At 34.3% G+C, this 15,194-nt stretch overlaps 1 protein-coding gene across 1 annotated transcript; it reads right to left on the reverse strand.

The window, feature by feature from the left end:
- Window positions 1-12,210: 12,210 nt before the first annotated feature.
- LOC113863525 (glutaredoxin) lies at window positions 12,211-14,713 on the reverse strand. The gene is made up of 4 exons (XM_027497130.1): window positions 14,600-14,713; window positions 14,414-14,502; window positions 12,522-12,620; window positions 12,211-12,414 (listed from the first exon to the last, which is right to left on the reverse strand). Exons 1-4 carry the CDS (start codon window positions 14,653-14,655, stop codon window positions 12,335-12,337), a joined length of 324 nt encoding a protein of 107 aa, XP_027352931.1. The 5' UTR covers window positions 14,656-14,713; the 3' UTR covers window positions 12,211-12,334.
- Between the last annotated feature and the right edge of the window lie 481 nt (window positions 14,714-15,194).

Consider the following 15,194-nt stretch of genomic DNA (forward strand, 5'->3'; position numbering starts at 1 on the left):
AACTTTTAAGGAGAATGTCTGAACCACATTTTTGCTTAATGCATCAGCCACCACATTAGCTTTTTCTGGATGGTATTGGAGTTGAAAATCATAATCCTTAAGGAATTCCATCCAACGTCTTTGCCTTATATTTAACTCTCGCTGATCAAATAAATACTTCAGACTCTTATGTTCACTATACACATTTAAACTGAGCTCCATAAAGATAGTGTTGTCACACCTTCAGAGCAAAGACTACAGTAGCTAACTCAAGGTCATGGGTCGGGTAAATTCGCTCATGAGTTCGTAACTGGCGAGACGCATAAGCTACCACTCTCTTATCTTGCATTAACACACATCTTAATCCCTGATGTGAAGCATCACAATACACCTCAAATAGCCGACTAATATCAGGGAGAATCAACACTGGCGAGGAGGTTAATCTCTGCTTCAACTCATTAAAGCTTTTCTCACATTCCTCAATCAGATCAAGGGTTGATCATGGCGAGTTAACCGTGTTAATGGTGCAGCTATCTTTGCAAATCCCTCTATTAATCTCCGGTAGTAACCTGTAAGCCTACAAAACTACGAATCTCTGTGGCTGTCTTCGGCCTTTCCCACTACAAGATCACTTTAACTTTGGAAGGATCAATTGCAATTCCCTTAGCTGAAATAACATTGCCAAGGGACTTCACTTCCTCTAGCAAAAACTCACACTTAGACAATTTAGCATACAACTGTTTCTCCTTCAAAATACCTAATACAATCCTCAAATTCTTTGCATGTTCCTCTGGCGAACTAGAATAAATCAAGATATCATTAATGAAGACTACCACAAATCAATCTAGAAAAGGTCTAAAGATCCGGTTCATGTAGTACATAAACATTGTCGGAGCATTAGTGACTCCAAAAGGCATCACTATATACTCATAATGACCATATCTAGTGCGGAATGCTATCTTTGGAATATCTTCATCCTTTACTTGGATTTGATGGTACCTAGACTTCAAATCAATCTTAGAGAATAATTTAGCGCCTTTTAATTGGTCCATCAAATCATCAATCTGTGGCAACGAGTACTTATTCTTGATTGTCAACTTATTCAGCTTACGAAAATCAACACATAACCTAGAACTCATGTCCTTTTTTTTTCACCAAGAGAATTGGTACTCTTCAAGGTGATACACTCGGCCTAATCATCTGCTTCTGCATTAGATCCTTATTCTACTCCTTAAGCTCCATTAACTCTTTCGGTGCCATTCTGTAAGGTGCTACAGACACTAGTTCAGCTCCATGAATTAAGTCAATAGAAAACTCCACCTCTCTATGCGGAGGTATTCCAGTAATATCCTCTAGGAAGATCCAGGGAATCCCTGTACTATTGGTATTGACTGCAAACCTTGCTTATTCTCTGCATTCATAATGGCCAAAAGAACATAACAAGAGACCCCTTCACTCAAGGATGCTTCTACTTAATGAGTAGAAGTCAACTCAATATAGTCCTGCTGCTCAGGAAAAATCAGACACCTCTACTCATAATCAATTAGTACATGATTGGCAGTCAGCCAATCCATCCCTAGGATTACATCCAGGCCTGACATTGGGATACAAATAAGATTTATCTTGTACATTCATCCCTCAACTACTATGAGACACCTAACATAAACTGTCAAAGTCTTGATCGAACTCAGAGTAGGTGTTGATACTACTACCAATTCATATCCTAGGTCGCTCACCGGTTGTAACTCCCTACTTTCACATAAATCCCTACTTGGGATCATCAAATAACACATACCAATTAATAATCAACTTATAGCTTTGTAAAACACAAGTACATATACACATCACACAAGCGAACTAGTCCCATACCCAAGGCTTGTTAGGACGAACTGCTCTGATACCATTTTGAATACCCTACTTTCATTTAAATAATTTCTTCTATATAAATATGGAAATATCAACAATTATTTGAATAAAACAAGTAAAAGATAGATGAATGTAGAAAAAATTCCTGATATATATATATATATATATATATATATATATATATATATATAATAAGTGAAAATGTGTTATATTTTGAATCACAATTATATATTTTTCAGAATTCTCAATTCACACTCTCTAGAAGAGTTACAATAATTCATTTTTTTTCTTGAGTAAATTAAGTAAAAGATCAATAAATATATAAGAAATTTTTGTTAATGTAAGTTCAAAATTACTAAAATTGAGTAAGATAAAGAACTTCATTCATACACAAATTAATTTAATACTTCATATTTAAAGAAAATTGAAAGGCTGTATTAGTCATCCTTCATCATAAATTTATCAAAGTGCTTTAACTCTAAATTAAAACTTTGATTAGAATCACATGTAATTACATATGACAAATAATTATGAATACAACTTATTCAATAATATTATTACAATCTTCCCAAATAAACTACATTTTTGCATAGCAGTTCTCTTCCTACCATCCCTTGCGAGTATGACTCTAGAACGGATCAACTTTTTTTACCTAAAAATAGTTGTAAGGGTAAGCATCCCTTGCCCACTAAATTGTAATTTATAAAATAATGAAATCTATGCAGGAAGTATTTTGAAAGCCACATATAATAAGTTAGACACATTCCATTTCTAACAAATTCATTCATTATTTGATTAATTAATATCCATTTCTCCTTATTTAATACTATAATTCCACTATTTAATTCATTTCAATGTTATCATATTGTATCCAAAATGTTTATGAATTTATATGCAAAGTACATGCATTCCTATTTCTTCTAACATCAATTTCCCTTCAAACTTAACTTCTCAATTAAACATACAATAATAAAACATGCAAGCACATCACTTTACACTTAACCAAATATCATTATCCAATCCATAACATTGTGCCACCTTATCCATTTCAAATCCGAATATTCCATCAATTTAATGGTACTCTAGGTACTCTCGGGCCCCTAAATTGCTGTCAATGTACTCTCTCTAGTTATGAAGGACTTACGCAACATAGATAGTCGTTGGTGAGCTAAACCACCCACAGATACAACGTGTGCATTACCAGCCTTCCAAACAAAGGTATAGTTAGGAGTTCGGCTAAAAAATTAGTGTGAGACCTGTAAACACTTTTCACTTTTTTACATCGTGTACACATCAGTGAACTGCATTTACCACTTTCATTTCCTCCAGATTTCCACAATAAACTCTAGACCCAATACCTCTAGTGTATTTCTGAACTATCTATACCATGTCTCAACTGTGGCACATTACTTTATACTGTTGTAATACATATGTGACAACTACATTAATTGATGTATTATAACATATGTGTTATAATCTCACTCGTCAATATATTACAACACCTATATCATAATCACATCAATTGAAGTATTTGTTACATATGCACTAGTATTCCATTTTCTTTTCTTCACACATATCATTACTTTTTCATATCACATAATTTTCCAGAAGTCATACTCATACACCTTTATTCATTGTTATAATTCTCATCCCTTTTTCTTATCATTGAATTCATCAACATATATTCAGTAATTCACATATCCCAACAAATTCTAATTCACATATTAATACATCTTTTCTTTCCAGTATCCACTAGACTCCATTAAATTCATATAATTATCATATTCTTTTATTTCATTACATTCCCTCAAACAATAACACATCATCATACAATTAATCACAATTATCATGTTCTATTACTTCATCATACATTTATCAGACTATAACACGTTAGCACACAATATGCTGGGGGTCAGCCACCCTCGGACTCAGCCCAAATCATGTAGTTTGATAATAATTCACCAGAGGTCATATTTCCTTAGTCTCAATAGAGTCTTCTATCCTAGAGTTCAATATTCTCTGTCTTTTAATTACTTAACTCCTATACATCCTAATTAAATTAATCCTAAAACTTCTTCATGTTGTCCTAGCCCATACTTTTTCTAACAATCTGATTCTAGTGATTTCAAATAAACCTAAAATCTCTCTTTATACCAAAAATTCACTTTTACCATATGGTTTCATAAAAATTTATAGATTATTACTAAAATAGATTACCAGATTCTCATGGGGTCACTATATATAAAAAATAAAACTAAGGCTCGATAATACTCCCATTACCTAAGAATGAGTCTGAGAAATAAGTTCTTTGTGAGCTGTAGGAGGAAACTCCACTTCTCAATCAGTAAAACTTCCCAAGAACTAGAGTTTTTTCTAACGTCACAGAATAAATTACTATTAGAAGGAGAAAGAACAGGTAAATAGAAATTAGAGTTGAGAGTTAAGCTCTATAAACTTACTCAGACCCGAGAAGAACGAACATTGAGCTTAGATCCAACAAAGATTCAGAGGTATTGAGTGATTTCTCTAGGATGGGAGAGGGAGAGAAGAGAGAGATTAGAGAAAGAGAAGTGGTTTTTGGGTGAGAAATGAAAATTTTCAATGTAAAAGCCCTTAAATACCCTTCAAACTCGTGCGATCTTGCTTAAGCGAGCTAATCAGATAATGGTTTTCTGATATCCTTGCCTGAGTGAGAGGTATTCTAGATCGCTTGGGCGAGCTGCTCCTCACCTGGGTGAGAGGACAGTTGAGGCAATCCCATCCTTTCTCGCTTGAGCGAGGTTTACCTCTCTTGAGTGAGAGTGCTTCAAAGCACCAGTCTAGAAAATATATGTCTCACTTGAGCAAGAAGTCCTGCACCACAACTCCTATTTTACCCAAAAACAAAGGAATAAAAAATAAGGATGTTACACCGGCAATCCTAAGTTTCTCACAAATATCTACAATAAAGGAGTGCATGGCTTTAGGATTAAAAAATACAAAAAGAGAAGTACATGCCACTACCATTGTTCCCTGAACGTGATCCGTCGCCTGGGCTACCTCTGATGTAGAAGTAGTGAATATACGTCTCTTGCTCTCGGTCTGGTTATCGCTAGGGCTCTGGCTATTCTAGGCCTCACAAAATGCCAGGCACTAGCAGAAGATGAGACTACCCCACTAGGTGTAGGATAGTATCTAGCAACGTGCCCAAGCTCTGGCCTAAAAAACAAACTCTAACATCAACTTGTGGGCACTAGTTCAGGTAATGCGATCTACCACACCTGAAGCACCTGACAGTTTGTGGCGTTGAGGCTCTAGGGGCTGGGGTAACTACTCTCCTAGGCTGAAATGCAGAAGTAGTAGTTCCCAACGGCATCGGGGTTGATGCTACTGGTCCTCTCGACTGAGACGGTCGAGACTGTTGTTGTCGAAATGGTCGACTATAAGGGCCCTTCTTAGCACCCTTGCCTCCATTACCATAAATCTTGGTGGCTTTACTGGATGGAGCTTTTCCAACTCCACTAGTGTCTTCAACATTTAGACTCTCAATAATGGTGGCCTGGTCCACCAAATCAGCAAATTCTATTATCCTCAATGGAATCATAATCCTCTTTACATCAGATCTTAACCTATCATCAAACCTCTGACATCTCCATTCCTCTAAGGTTGGGTGAGAATAAAACCTGTACAGCTGCTTGAACTGTATAGCATACTTATAAATTGATGAGCTCTCTTGCGTTAAGCTTAGGAACTGTCACTCTTTAGCAGCATGAACATGGGTAGGGAAAAACTTTCCCAGAAAGCTATTTTTGAACATAACCCAAGTGATAACCTCGGGCCTCTAGCGTAGTACCAGCTCCATGCCACCACATCTCAGCATCGCCCGTCAGCATGTAAGCAGCATAAAGGACCTTTCTATCCTCAACACATCCCATAGTGAGAAAGAACTTCTTAATATCTCTAATCCACTGCTCGGCCGCATCTGACCCATCAACTCCAATAAACTAAGGAGGATCATTCTTCCTGAACTTAGACAATCCCTAATATTTAGGATGAGGTACAATTGAGGCAATGGCTACTACTGCTTGTGCTGCAGCAACGGCTTAATTTGCAGCCTGTTGCTGCTGTATCACTTCTAGACTTTGCCTCACTGTGGTTACCATAGCCTCTATGGCGTGAGCCATTTGGTTCATGTCAACAGGAGGAGAAGGATTTGCACCAAATCTTCTCGGTCTAGCCATCTTAATATACAGAATAAAACTAGCTTAGATTACTAATATTCAACACATTCAGCAATACCATCACATAGCTATAATCATAGATTCAGCTTACAGTGATATATTTATATTAAGTATGCAATTTAATCAATTTAGCGCTTAGCATAACATCATATCAGCATTCACATAGCATAACAAACACACTTATCTCAGCAATCATTTACAACTTAACTTAACAGCCTATTATTCACGTAGCATGACTCGCCTATAGCTCACCAAAGTATTATATATCAAAAGTTTCTACATCTGTCGTGTCTAAGAACCGTGGTGATCAAGCTCGTTCCCTCATAACCTGATTATTAGAGATTATGATATATGATTCACAACTAACACTTGCATGCCTAATATGCATAATTGACGCCTAACAACCTCACCCTGTAGGTTTACCTAGACTATGCTTTGATACCACTAAAATGCCACGACCTCTTTTTATAAGGAATCAAGAATATTATTTCTACACCATTTACTTATTTAAGATAGATAAACAATGGAGAATATAAGTATAAAATTCACTTCTCATTCAAAATAAAACAAAGTTCCTTACAACAAATATCCAACAGAACAACATAATATTATATTTAGTTCATAATACTCAAAATACAAAAAATTATACTACATAACTCTCCTTCTAAATGAGGTCTCAAAATATAAGGAAAAGGACTTTAATGCCAAATTACTGAGCTCCAGCCTTCTAACACTTCTCCACTTGCCCATCAGCCTATGAAGTAGATGCAATTCCTGCTACATCTACTCACGTACCACCGTATGATCATCGTAGTACACACGCACACAACAGCATGGACAGAAATACAAGGGTGAGCTTACAAAAGAAAAATCATATATATAGAGCAAAATATTACTCACAACGATAGCCCAATGCATTCCTAGCCTATCTAATACACAACATGAAAACGGTTTCAACTGCTTTCACAACCTAAGTAATTTAGAAGGAACCGAGCCGTTTCAGGAGTGACCCATTCTGGTATCTGGATCCAGACAACACAGCACAACACAGGTCAGCACTTTATCGTTACACATCTACCCATCTAAACGTGTAACTCGGCTCTATAATGATGCAAGACATATATCTAAGTGATGATCACTAAGATTTGCATAAAGATTTGTCGCCAATCCTCATCAAAGTATGCAAAAATTTTATGTAGTCTAAGATGCAAGCCTAAGTTGTCTCCAATGACTTTGGTTGAAAATGTGCATTAAACATGTTATGAACATTCACTATGAAAACAAGTAAAAAAGGGGTTTGTTTGATTTTCAGATTCAATAAAGGGAGCAAGAAACAAAATGGTAAAATTCAATCAATAAAGTGTAGCAATCCTTAGTTCATTCACGTGATTCTATTCTCATTCCTCTCAACATTTAACACTCTTCCTCTTCCTCTGAATTAGATTAATTCAACAAGCAAGAATCAACCTTAAAACCCCACATGAATTTAAGCAAATTCAATGGACTCCAACCCCTTTTCCCAAGATTATGCAACCTTAGAAATTAACTCATAATTAAGCAAACCAAGTTAAGAATCTCATTAAAATGAATTAGGGTTAATTAAGCATTGTCCTCCTCATTCAACCATTAATTTAATTCAAAGGATAGGAAAAAGAAATTCATGAAGGAAAAGGGATTATATTAACATTAATAACCCAGGAATTCAAAAATCCAAGTGAACTCACTAAGGATTACAAAAGATTTAGCCCACCATGAGGATGGATCTCACAAATACAAGATGAAAACAAAGAGAATTCAATAACATAAATGTAAAAATCAAAGGAAAGTAAAGAGAAATTGTGAATCAAATCTTAGGTTGAGTCCTTGAATGTCACCCAAGGCTGACCTAAGCTCTGCAAGTGTTCCCAAAAATGGCAAAAATCTAAAAGCATAAAAAGGTCTCTAACCATAATTTTCAAAATCTATTTATAGTGAAGTGGTCATCGCCCATAGTAGTTACTATGAAAATGATAGTAGCTACACACAGCCTCCCAGTCTTGTCATTCCTCTATGGAATTGTCACTATGGGATCTGATAGTGGCTACGTGTTACTCTCAATATAAGTAATTTTGACTGGCAAGCGTACTGGTGTTATTGTAGCAAGTTATAAAATTTTTAGAACTATGTTTGAGTCCCAAATATCATCCTCAGGGAATAGAATTCTCAAATATCACTTCACAAGTCTACAATTAGTTAAGCCTAAAGCAATTCATTTGGAATTTGTAATGTTTGAAAGCAATTAAACCAGTAAAGAATGCAGAAATTGCAGCAGAGTAAAAGATATGAATTTCTATATGGAAACAAATGTATGAAACATAGTTAGGGTTTACTTCACCGAAACTTCAATGTTAATTCAATCAAGTTTTGAACTTTCAAGCATTTGGATTGAATGACAATCAGTTTCACGATGTGTTAATCAAAGGTTATTTCTTTAACTCAATGAATCTAATATTCAATTTAATCATTCTAATTCCTTAGATCTGGTTCAATTAAATGTTGCATTAAGCATTAGAAATCAAAAGATTGCAAGGTTACGATGTCTTATTCCTAAGAAATCAATAATCTTGGTAATTGATTCAGATATGAGAAACAAATTTAACTTCCATTGATAAAAGCTTCTCTGTGATTAGTTAATCAAATTTTCATTCAATAACTACTTGAAAAGCAGAATCAATTCTCAATCCAATCCAGCACTCAAAGTTCAAATCCGAAATCAATTTAACACTTCCATTTCAGATCCATAAATCCCTGACTACAAAGAGTTTAGAACTCCATTACAAAATGAAAAGAGAAAGAAAGAGAAGAAGAAGATGAACGAAGAAGCATCTTCAAGCCAATCTTCAATTTGATTCCTCAAGATTTGAAACTTGGTGTTTGTTCTCAATCTCTCTCTCAGACTTTCTCAACACTAGAAAACAAATGGAAAATAAAAATGAATAAAAGATTCCAACAGATCTGAGCTAATTCATATTTATAGAATTCCCGCCTTTCTGGCGTGGTCACTATTTTTCACTATAGTAGCCACGCAAAGGCCTTTCTGATAATCTTCAGGACTGGAATGATCACTATTCTTCATGAAAGTAGCAATGCAGAGGTTCAAGGTTTGTGTGTGTTCACTTTCGTGAACAATAGGAGACACGCGCAACTTGCAGTGATGGAAGGCTCTCTAGAATGATCACTTTTGTGAACAAAAGTGATAACGTGTATCTTGCTTTGATAGAAGCTTCTCTGGAACGATCACTTTTGTGAGCAAAAGTGATAACGCGCACCTTACTATGCTTGAGAGCTCTCTAGAAAGATCACTATCATCAGCGATAGTGATAACGTCATTCTTCAATATTAGGCTCTAGAACAATCACTTTTGTTCACAAAAGTGATAATGCCTAACTCTTGCTTCACTAGACCTTGTTCCTTGATTTCAATTTTTGCTACTTTTTTTCTATCTTTCTCTTAATCTTCCAACCTTATGAATTTAACTCAGAATTTCCTACAAAAAAATGACTAAATCATTAATTTCTTCATAGAAAATTCATAAAATCTAAACAACTATGTATTTAGAAAAGACTTTGAATATTTTATTATTTTTATGAGTTTTCAGCTTTTTCTAACATGTATTCTTTATCAAATGTATTAAAACTAAGATAAAATACTGGTAAAATATAGATTTATCACTACGCGCAGTGCGCATAGCTATTTTGGTTTTAAAAGTGGCTACGCGTAGCACTGTAGCAATTTGGCCCTTGCTGTAGTTGTCACTATGAATTTCAAAGTCTTTTGTAATTTGGGGTCTCTGTAGTGTCCATTATCACTTTTGAAAGTGATCACTTTGGTCTGCCCTTTAGATCTAGCTTGCTGTAGTGTCCACTATCACTTTTGAAAGTGGTCACTTTTAACTCAAATTTTCTCAAACGCAAGAACACCCTGCACCAAACACTTAGCCAATTTTCAGTCTAGTTCCAAACACACACACACACACACACAGATATATATATATATATATATATATATATATATATTCTTATAGTTGTGTACTTATCCATACGTATTCATACACATCATCATTCAATATTCATCACGCACTTAAGTATATATATTCCAACATCCATTTATATATAATAATAATACTAATAATCAATATTACAAAAAGTCGGGGCGTTATAAAAAGAATAAGCTACGAATTCACTACACGCTCTCTTTGCTTTCTAGGAAGCTACTTTAGCAAGAAGTTGTGGTAAGTCTATTGATTCTAAGCAAAAAGTAACCCTCATCCGATACTAAGAAGGAAGTGGCTCGAATAGAGCAGTAGATCGAAGAGCAGATGCACTAAGAAATTCGAGCCTTTATACACTTACAGTCAAGTTCGCCTTCGATACTCCAAGCCTTGGGTACACCACCCTTCCTCACAAAATGACTTCTTGAGTCTTGCGCACGGGGGGGGAGGTATAGATGTTAGAGTCTTACTTCGAATACCCCATTATATCTATCTTTCAAAGAAAAGAAGCTCAACCATGAAAAGGAATGGAACCCCTAGTAATAAGGATGACTCTCAAAGGCTTGGTCCGTATTACATTAGTATGACTATGACTAGCTTTTTCTCCTCAATCAGGGGGAATGCCATTCTAAACATCTTTCGCAACCTTTCTTTCACAGGTGGCATCATTCTAGACCATATAACCTTGCCAACTAAAGCGGCCTACTTTATCGCAGTAAGGGCTTAAGTGATCGTAGTGACCTAACCTGGTTCCATCTAAAAGGGCCCTCGATCATCTATGTCGTCTTTGGAACTCCTTAAAGAGTTGAGTTAGTCACTCAAGTCCTTATTTATCCAAAATTTCCTAAACTTTTATAGGGATATTATTGGGTCAACTACTTTATCATTGTTCATCCTTTTAAGAGCTTCTTCTACTTTTTCAATTCAAATCTTATAGTAATATGACAAATTTTGATCATTTGTTGCACTTCTAATCCTACTAGATCTCTATTTGCTCCTTGTCCATCATTAAATAGTTCATAGAAAATTTTTCTTTCTTCATCCTTAATACATCTATCTTATCCAAATCTCTAAACTTTCTTTGTTTACTTTTGGCAAACTTATAAATCTTTCTTTCATCATACTTTGTCCCAACATCTTAATAGAATTCTTCAAAAGTCTTAGAATGTGTTTCATTCACAACTTTTTTTGTTTCAATTCTTGCATTCTAATATCCCGTCAAATTTTCAACATTGTTACATATATGCTAAGTTTTAAAACTCATCCTCTTCTTTCTAATCTTCTCTTACACATTTTCATTCCACTATCATGATTCCTTGTTTATGTTAAAAGTCATGATTCTTTGGACAAAATAAGAAATGATGAATGAAAAACATCTAACATAGTTTGGTTATATGTAAATAAGACTTTTAAAGACACTAGTGAAAAAAGTAAATATCATAACTTTTAGTCCAATAGAAAAAAGGTAAAAAGAGACCTCAAAGGATTTTAGAAGATATTAAAAGAGATTTTTTTTATTAACATTTCTAAAATTTTGACTTTTGATTGAGGTAGCTGACCTCGCCACGTATAATAAAACTTTGTTTTTGTGTACGTTATACCATCTAAACATATACTTACAAAAAGAGTTCGCACATTGAAAAAATAGAAGAGGAAATACTAAAAGACACATTAACGAGTATACCAAATCCATCAAACAGCCTATTGGAATAGCGCAAACACAAGAACAAGCGTTAGACAATCACTCAAGAGTTAACCAGATCAATGAAAAATTTTATGGTAATTCACTCCCTACAATTTATATCGGAACGAATGGCAAAATTCTTGCCTACCAATGACGTATAACTAGTTTTCCTTGTACAAAAAGAAAAAAAAAAATCAACCTGAAAGGCAAACTTAAGATAATGAACTGAGACCTGGCTCTTCCTATAACAGGTCCATCACAGTTCAAGAATATTAAAATCTCGTATTTGGTGGGTCAAAACTGCCCACCGTTCGGGTAAATTTATCATCACTAACCATCAGGTACATTTGGCCTGTAACAAAAAGCAGCTGTCGGCAAAAAATTGTCAACAACTAAAACTTTATTCAGCAATAGACTTGTTTGACAGAGTTAAAGTTTATAGAGAATCACACAAGAAAGAACATAAGAGTTTCTGGGTGTTGAGTGACAACCAAGCCAAAACACTTGAGGATTTTTATTACACTAGTTAAATCGATAACCAGAAATTGAACTCCTTCAAACAGATGATCGGGCAATGGCTCCAGCAGATGTAAGCATAGGCATCAGCTTCCCTTGACTGTGCAAGGCAGTTGTTGCTGCATAGAAGCATCAGGATCACGATAACAATTCAATATATTTTATGAAATTCAAAATCTAATGTGCAAGAAACTTTAACAGATTTGTGAAAATATCTGAATCTTACAGTCACAGCCACCAATGTGGTTTCCACCAATGAACACATTTGGCACAGTCCGCTGACTAGTCCATTCAGCTAATGCTGCTTGGATCTCACTTCCGTCAGCTGCACAATGTCCAAAACACTCAAATTAAGACACGAACAATTAAACAATGAACGAAATCATTGTATGAGAAAATGCAGGAGAAGCATAGTATTTTTTCCTAACACAAGGAAATCAAAATACTTGTAAATTTCATGCACTTGCAAATAGCTTCCCACAAAACAAAATTGAAATAATTATATTATTTGACTAAATTATACAACTGTAATTTCTTGTGACAAACCAATCCCTGATCAGTATGTTATTAATGTTTAATACCTACTTTATTAAAAACTATTACGGCATCATTTTGCGGTACTCTACAAGAAGCAATGCCTCTCTAACCTTCTACAAGGAAATAGAGAGTGTTTATCTTAAGGAAGATTAATAGAGTCTACTGAAAAATCATGCAGCTAAACATAAGACAGCTAGGCATATGAATATCTATGCTGAGCACACACACCAAAACTTGGTAGTACTGAACTGAGAGAGAGGAACAACAATGCTAAAATTCACCCTTATCAATAACAAAACACACAACCAAGTCATGTAATATCCGTTTCAAATAGTAAAGCTGCAATTTCAGTCCAATCATTAACAGCCTGGGAGTGACACGGCTGTAGTTCTGGACAATGACTTCATGAGAAATGAACATAGTACAAAACCATCACTCTGTAGTTGCAAAAGGAATTGACCGATTTCAAACAAATTTATTTATTCCTCCACTAATATTTTTACAACAGTAAGTCAGATACGTGAAATTCTAGTTCAAACTAGCAAAATTACTTCTAAACAACGTTTTTTAAAGCAGAATATTTACCCTAAATTGCTGTTATATTTCAAAACTGATTTTTATAATATTGTTGAAAATAAAGCTCCTTTTAGGCATAAACTGAGTTGGACTAGAAGAATTTTCTGTTCACTTTTTTTATTGGTGGAATCTATATGACCATATTCATTGACCAACTAGCACAATTAGAGTGGATTATATTTGTATGCTCTTTGGTCCCGTAAAAAAAAAAAGTAAAGGGAAACCAAAAAGAACTTCGAACGAAATCATTAAAAGGAATCTCATGACAAATAATAGGGTTGAATATCTTTTTAGTCCCTCAAAATATACTGTTTTGACTCTGGTGCCTACATATTTTTTTATTTCATTTTAGTTTCTAGTCAATGTTAAATGATGATGTAACTACTCAGATGTTATTATGTGTCAATTTCTATAACATGAAGCCACATCATTGAGAAGAACCAGAACTAACAATTTTTGAAAATGTAGGGACTTGAAAACATAATCTTGTAAGAGACTAAAATCAAAATTCAATATATTTTGAGGGACAAAAAAATACATTTCACCCTAAATAATATATCTGAAAATTTAAAATTAAAACATATTTTAAATTTGTCCAGTGTCTTATGATCCATGTAGAATAAGGCTTTGTTGTCTAAAATTTCACATTGCCAATCTCTAACGAGAGGGTGTACCAATAACGTTAAACATTTCCTTCTGACGAGAGGGTGTACCAACAATGTTTAACATTTCCCCCAGAAGGAGTGAAAAAATTTCAAAATAAACAGAACAATCAGATTTGTCAAGAATCAACTTAAAAAGTAATTAAGAATACAAAAAGACAAATAAGGACACCGGAACACACTCCGTGTCCAAAATTGAAAAATAAAAGAAAAAGAAAACCGTGCAAGTTCGATGGCCTTACGGTGAAAGCATTTTTAATATTAAATTATTCATATATTCCCCCCCCCCCCAAAAAAAAAAAGGAAAGGGTTACGAAAGGGCGGAAAAATGAAAAGCACTCACGTTCAGAGTTGATTTCGATGGCCTTGTAAGTGACACCCAATTTATCGAAGAGTTCCTTCACTTCGACGCAGAAAGGGCAATAGGTTTTGCTGCAAATAGAACAATAAACGACAGTTTACAGAAAAATAATCGAGTCAGTTCTCTGAATCGTACGAATTCATATAACAGAGAACGACAGATATAAACCTGAAAACGACGACGGGATTGGCAGAGACCGTCTCCTTAGCTTTCGCCAACGCCATCTTTGATCTCTCTGTTTTAGTTTCAGCGTTATTTTATAATCCAAAACTGAGATCTTCAAGTTGTTGCAAATAATAAACGTTTATTAAAAAATTATTTATTACGATTTTATAATTTCAATATCATAAATATATATAAAAATTTTGTAAGTCGCCTATATTTTTTATTTTTTTATTAAGAAAACCTTAATAAGTCGTCTCTGATACAGCTTTTATGTAAATAAATATAATTGTATTACTTATTTATAAATTATAAAATATTTTACTTAAGTATAATTTATGTATTAAATAAAATTATAACATGTTTTAATTTCATTAAAAAATAATTTTTTTTAACAAAATAAGATAGGATACAACTGTCAAAATATGAACTAAAAAAATTAACCATTAATGCTGAGAATTATACCGTTATTTAAGTTGGATATAATAGGTGAGTCTATTATCGGAGATTTTTTACATATATAAATTTTTGAATCCGAAACTTTAGTTAAGGGATATCAAGCCATTTATCACTTGGAATAACTTCGTTAGTAAGATTTGTC

The sequence above is a fragment of the Abrus precatorius genome, unplaced genomic scaffold (genome assembly GCF_003935025.1).
Source record: "Abrus precatorius isolate BTA unplaced genomic scaffold, Abrus_2018 Scaffold3, whole genome shotgun sequence".
Taxonomy (NCBI): Eukaryota; Viridiplantae; Streptophyta; class Magnoliopsida; order Fabales; family Fabaceae; genus Abrus; species Abrus precatorius.